The sequence below is a fragment of the Leptonychotes weddellii genome, chromosome 6 (genome assembly GCF_054177405.1).
Source record: "Leptonychotes weddellii isolate Sample4059 chromosome 6, ASM5417740v2, whole genome shotgun sequence".
Classification (NCBI taxonomy): domain Eukaryota; kingdom Metazoa; phylum Chordata; class Mammalia; order Carnivora; family Phocidae; genus Leptonychotes; species Leptonychotes weddellii.
In genome coordinates, this window is record NC_138374.1 from 135,623,538 (window position 1) to 135,629,968 (window position 6,431).

At 48.5% G+C, this 6,431-nt stretch overlaps 1 protein-coding gene across 1 annotated transcript; it reads left to right on the top strand.

Annotated features, from left to right (window-relative positions):
- Positions 1–5,362: 5,362 nt before the first annotated feature.
- On the top strand, positions 5,363–5,866 carry SMIM42 (small integral membrane protein 42). The gene has a single exon (XM_081823159.1). The coding sequence runs from the start codon at positions 5,363–5,365 to the stop codon at positions 5,573–5,575; it is 213 nt and encodes a 70-aa protein (XP_081679285.1). The 3' UTR covers positions 5,576–5,866.
- Positions 5,867–6,431: the final 565 nt, after the last annotated feature.

Below are 6,431 nucleotides of genomic sequence, written 5' to 3' on the forward strand. Positions count from 1 at the left end.
TGCATGGGGAAGTGGGACAGGAAAGGAAACTAGGCAGGTCGCTTGGCAGGACGTGAATGCAAAGTTTGTACACCGTGTGGAGCACTTGGACTTTATCTTAAGGTAACAGGGACGCAAATGATAGATTTTGAGGAGAAAAGTGGCCTGACTTTTTATGGATATTACTCTGTTAATGCGAGTAGGGTGGCTGATCCCAGAATAAGGCTGGTAGAGAGAGGTATGAAGGCCTACTGGCAAACACCACAGGAGTAGTAAGAACCAGGAGATGAATGCTTGAACGGAGGTGGAAGCAGAGGGGGTAAGGAGGAGGGGTGGATGTGGAGGGCACTTCAGAAGTGGGGTTGAGGGGGTATTGAAACTGAGTGAGGGCAGGAATCAGGGAGGAGGACAGGCCAGCGGGACTCCTGGGCTTCTTACTTTGTAGCGAAGACGGGGCGAGGCAGACGGGAAAGGGAAGACAACTAGGATGGGTTGGAGGGGAGGGCTTGAGGTGCTCATGGTGCCCTGCAAGGGTGAGCAGGACAGGACCGTCAGTTAGACCTGTCCACTGGGTCAAGGGCAGAGAGCTCGAGGAACAGAAAGGGGGTGCCGGTCGAAGGGATTCTTTGGGGGTAGACAAGAAGTGGCACGTGGGAATCAAGCAGATGCTGGCTGAGCCGAGGGAGCAGGGGATGAGAAGAAGCCATCACAAGCCCCAGGAGTGAGCGTGCATTGATACGAGGTAAATTGAGAATCACTCTAAGTTTCCAAGACATGTAAGAACAGAACCACAATACAAAGAGCGCTGGAATAAAAAGAGCCCCAGGTTGGATTTTTTTTTCCCCTCTAAAGTTAAATGTCTGGTTCTAGAACTGATTTCTGCATGGCTTGGAGCAAATGACTCAACCTCTTGAGCCTCCGTCATCTCCTGCAATTATGGAGGCAAGAAGCCTCCCGACATGCCATCTGCAGCGGGAGACCCAGGAGACCTGCTGCTGTCTTTCAGTCCAAGTCCACAGGCCTGAGAACCGGCGGCGACACCAGTGCCCAAGGGCAGGAGAAGGTGGACGTCCCAGCTCATGCAGACACCACAGAGAAATGAGGCAGATGGCACAAGTCAGCTCGATCACGGATAAAGACCATGTTGGCAGATACAGCCTCGGTGTGCAGCCACAGTGGGCTTCCTAAGGGGAAGACCGGAACCAGACTGACTCACCACCCCATCCTGGGTTGGTGGAAAACCATGAGCATCTCACTCATGGGGTGAGCTTCTGTAAAAGCCACGGGAAGGAGCAGACCCAGTGGGTGCTCTCTGCACCAGAAAGAGGAAGTGAAAGCTGGAGTGCAGAGACGCATGAGTATTGGGAACAGGGTTTCTGCTCTGAGAGAGACCTCAGGAGTGCGGAGGAAGTGTCCCCCAATACGATGTTGTAGGTCTTGTTTTCTCCTCGGCGTCCAGACACCAGCACCCAGGCCATCCAGAAAGGCCGGTCCCAGCCAGCGGGAACCCCAGCACGTGCTGCTGTGTCAACGGCATTTCCCCCGGAAATGCTGGAGGGTCGTCAGCAGGACTCGGAGACGAGCGAAGGCCATGCAGTCTGCACATCTTGACGGTCGGTTCGGGGAATGAGGAGTTGTTTGGCCATTTCCTGCGGGTCAGCAACCCAACCAGGGAGCATGAAGGAAACCGGCAGGCCTGGCGCTCCATCGAAGCCTCCCAGTACCCTGTCCAACTTGAGTTAGGGGCAGCCAGTCAAACCACAGCCCTGAGTGAAGCCACAGACTGGGAAATGAGAGAAGAGTACAAAAGGTAACAGACGGGGAAGCCCAGTCTGGCTGGGGAGCTGAGATGAGCCCAGTGTGTCTGAAACAAGGAGGCAGAGGGGCACCTGGGTGGCTCAGTCATTAAGCGTCTGCCTTCAGCTCAGGTCATGATCTCAGGGTCCTGGGATCGAGCCCCACATCGGGCTCCCTGCTCAGCGGGGAGCCTGCTTCTCCCTCTCCCTCTGCCTGCCGCTCCCCCTGCTTGTGCTCACTCTCTCTGTCAAATAAATAAAATCTTAAAAAAAAAAAAAGGAGGCAGAAAAGACAGACGAGAATGCTGATGGGCACAGAGCTTATTTTGGGGGGATGAAGATATAAATGTGATGACGTTTGGACAGTCCTGTGAATAAGCATAGAAACATTGAACTGTACACTTTAAGTGGGTGACTTGTATGGTACATGAGTCATACCTCAATGAAGATGTTTAAAAAAAAAAACAAAGATGGTGTGTTTTAGTGGGTGGACTAGCAGAGGAGAGGCCGGAGTCCCAGGCCTCCCCTTGTTGGGCCAGTGGGTGTGCGCCCTTGGTCACTCTCCTTTCTCGTGCCTCAGTTAGCTCCTCCGGTAGGTGAAGGACGTGGACAAATGGTCCGTAAGGTTCCCGTATCTGTTTCCTGGAGCTGCGGTAACAAATGACCACAAATGTGGGGACTGAAGACCACAGAAACGTATTTTGTCACAGTCCTGGAAACCAGACGCCTGAAATCAGGTGCTGTGCTCTCTCCAGACGCTCTGAGGGAGAATCCATTCCTGGCCTTTTCCACACTTGGTTCCTTGGCCTGTGGCCACGTCTCTCTGCTCTGTCTTCACATCTCCTTCTCATTTGTGTGTCTGTCTCTCTTGGAACTCCCTCCTCCTCTCTCTTACAAGGTGCATGTGATTGTGTTTGGGACCCACGAGGATAACCTAAGAGGAGTGCCTCCTCTCGAGATCCTTAGCAGAGTCACGTCTTCTGTGCATAAGGTAACATCCACACGTCCCAGGGAATTGGCACAGATATCCTGGGGCTGGGGGATCTGTTCACAGCCCTTTGCAAGTTCACAGAGACTGGGGAGAACCAACTCACCCTATGTTGTCCCTCTTTCCCATCTCTCTGTTTACCCTAGCTCTTATTTTTTTTTTCATATTTTAATTTTTATTATTTTTTTTGACTGAGCCACCCAGGCGCCCTCCTAGCTCTTATTTAAAATAACCTACATTTGTATACAGTTTTAGGGTTTGAAAAGTTATTATACATTTATACACTCATTTCAGTCCCATGGAAACCTATAAATTTTGCCTTACCACTATAATTTCATTCTTAAAGAGTAGATGGAGGCTCGGGGAGATTACATTACCTGACCAAGATCACAAGCACTGGAAAGAGCGAGTGCTGGCCTCCAACCTGAATCCTCGAGCCACAACTCCACAGTGTGGCTCCCACTGTCATCACCTGCCTGAATCCTGATGTGGCATCAAGAGGTTCTGAGACCCGGATGGAGGAGATGCATCTGGAGTACATTCAGTTCCCCCAATTCCTCCTGCGAAGCCCAAACACGGACGTTTTATATAAAAACAACATAAGAAGACTCCAAAAGGTGGGAAGGAGAAGGCAGACTGACCAGGGACCTTGGAACCCAAGGATGGACGTAGCAGTGAGTTCCCTGGGTTTTCTTTTTGTCTCATACATGCTGGACTGGGTGCTGGAGAAACAACCCAGAGAGGCCAATGGGCAGAGACAAAATAAAGTCTCAAGAAAAGCCTGCTAGGCTTTCTTCAGCCAAAAAACTAGGGAAAAGGCAATCCAGCAAGACATAAAACTTTTAGATAATAGTTGCCCTACTCTAGCCAAATGCCATGGAAAAACCTGTAGCCCCACACCCATCTTATAAGCAAAGACCAAGTGGGGATCTCAGGGTCCCACACCTGCCCAGCTGGAATGAGGTACTCTTCCCCATGCTCCACCCCAGGCTAGGGTAGTAATAGAGAAGACAGAGTGGGGATCTGGGACTCCCGTCCCTGCCCAGAGGTCATGAGCTCCCCACCCACAGGTAACAAAGTGCCCTTCCCTGTCCTTGCCAGAGTGTCAGAGGAGGCCACCTTGGGGGTCTGAGATCCCATATCCACCCAGTGGTGAGGGGTTACCTCTCTCCCCAACTCTCAGTTAATAAAGGAGCTTAAGCAGAGAACCCAGACCTTCACCACTGCCTGGCATTAATGAGGTGATGCCCCCTAACCACAATGGGCATGATGTCAGAGGAATCCTGCTGAAATAGAAGATTTAAATAAGATCCAGTGTCTCATAACACCTAAATGTCCAGCATACAGTCAAAATCATCCATCACACCAAGAACCAGGAAAATCTCAAATTTAAAAAAAAAAAAAAGATGCTTAATTAAAAATCAGCAGGTGCTAACACCAAGATAGGCAAATATTAGAATTACCTGGCAAGGATATTAAAGAATCATAAAAATACTTCAATAAGCAATTATAAATACACTTGAAACAAAAAGTAGAAAATCTCAGTGAAGAAACTGATGATATAAAGGAGAACCAAATGGAAATTTTAGAACTGCAAAATATAATTACCAAAGTAAAAAATTCCAAGGATGGGCTCACCCATAGAATGGAGGGGACAGAGGAAAAGAATCTGTGAACTCGAAGACGGTAACAAGCTGAACAACAGTAAGTGGGGTAAACAGAACAGACCTTCCTTCTCCTCTTGTGTTCTGTAAATCATGTCTGACTGTTGAAGCAGAAAGTATAACATGGCTGGATGTAAATTTCAACATATATAGAGGAAATACTTAATAAAGTTGTCCTGCACATGGATAAGGGAGGAAGCAGCTTGAGGAAGGTACATTTTCTGCACCTGTCTCCAGCTGGTAGGTTGTGGACAACATTAGTCTTCATGGTGACGGAGTAATTCTGTATCATGATTTCAGTGGTGGTTACAAGAACCTATGTGTATGACGAAATGCCACAGAATGACATGCACACGTTTGTTCCAGTGTCTGTTCACTGGTTTTGATTTTGTGCTGTAGTTACACACGATTAGCCATGGGGATACATGTGTTCTCTGCTGTCTCTGCAACTTCCTATATATCTAAAATTATTTCAAAATGATTAGGAAATGATAGAAGGGGATTGAAGGGGCATCTTCACAAGCAATTAGGGATCCCTTTCCAATCTAGAGGCCAGGCATGAAGGGAAGTGGGGCTCAGAGGATGGAGGTGTCTGGGCTAGAACCTTCAGTTCAGACCCTAGCCTCACCCTCAAGTGACATCACAAAGCCTCAGATGCCCCGCCCCCCACCTGGAAGTTTTGTCAATCAAGCCATCATCTGAGGACTGTATTTGCACTGGAAGCAGTTGTTCAGCATCGCTGAGCAAACTTCTCTGCCTCTCAGTTAACATCCAAGGAAAATGGCGCCACGTGAGCAACAGGGTTGATAGATGTGGGACTGTATGTAACTCCACACCCAGTTTGAGGATATAACGAAGAGCTGCCTGGTTCTCTCGTATGTAGCCACTGGGGCAGTCTGCGCAGGCCGCATAGCTCAGCTGTCTTTGAGAAACCGATGTCTTCCTCACAGCTCCCGGCCTTCCTGTGGGACAAGGGCACGCTCACCACCGCCATATCTGATCCTGCTTACCTAGTAAAGCTTCTCTTCTTCTTTGCACTCCTGATGACCCTAGTCACTCTACTCATCCTGGTCTGGAAAGTAACCAAAGACAAAGGCAACAAGAACAGAGGGCCAGATTCAAGAAAGGAGGAAACTCTGCTGGCATGAAGATGGACAGTCCCTGCTGAGGACTCCATTGAGGGGAAGACCTGGAGGCTCAGGAGGCAGGGCCATCCAGGAGCCTTCTCAGAGCCAGAGCCTGGGGAGGAAGAACTGCTCTGTCCCCACAGGCCCCCAGGGCCGAAGCTCCCCCGCCTCCTCCCTCCTCCACCACCACGTCCGCTGTTAATTCTCGCTCATCTGGCTTTTCTCTGGCTGGTCCAGGCAGCCGGGTTTGAATGTCTTCTCTCTGTGGGTCTTCTCGACTGACATTATAAATGGCTCTTGATTTTTGCATTAATGGAGGAAAGAAACAAACACGTGGAGGATTAAAAAATTGATTACAAACCCTAAATTTTCCTTTCTGAATTGGGCATGTGTTGACTCTGGGATATTGAAATTATTGGGAGCTCACAGCATCTCCGATATATAATGATGCTATACCAGAAGCTCAGTTCCAGAAGATCCTTGAAATAGAACAGCTCACCCACCCCCAAATTCTAGGTAAAATGCTCCCTCCTCTTCACCTAATTCTGTGAATAAAAAAGTATTGCCTCTCAAAAAATGATTTGAAGCATCAAATACTTCTCTCTCTTCTCCCCCATCCTCCAGCTTTGCGGGTTGGCAAACTTTAAAAATACCATATTCTAAAATAATAATTTCACTTTAAAAAATCTTTTCTGAGCTTGGAATGAATTAACTCCCTTTTCAAATGAAATCCAAATTAAAGAGGCAGTGTTTTGAAAATCCATATTCTCATTTAGGCTTGAGTTACCCTAAGGAGCATTTGGCCATTTGCCTAGAAGGAATTAGTAGTTTTTTGGAGAAACACCTCTATGTCCAGCCCCACTATTAATCTTTCCTC

Excerpts from the sequence above, each read along its gene's own strand:
- SMIM42 (XM_081823159.1), top strand. The coding sequence starts at position 5,363 with ATGTCTTCCTCACAGCTCCCGGCCTTCCTGTGGGACAAGGGCACGCTC.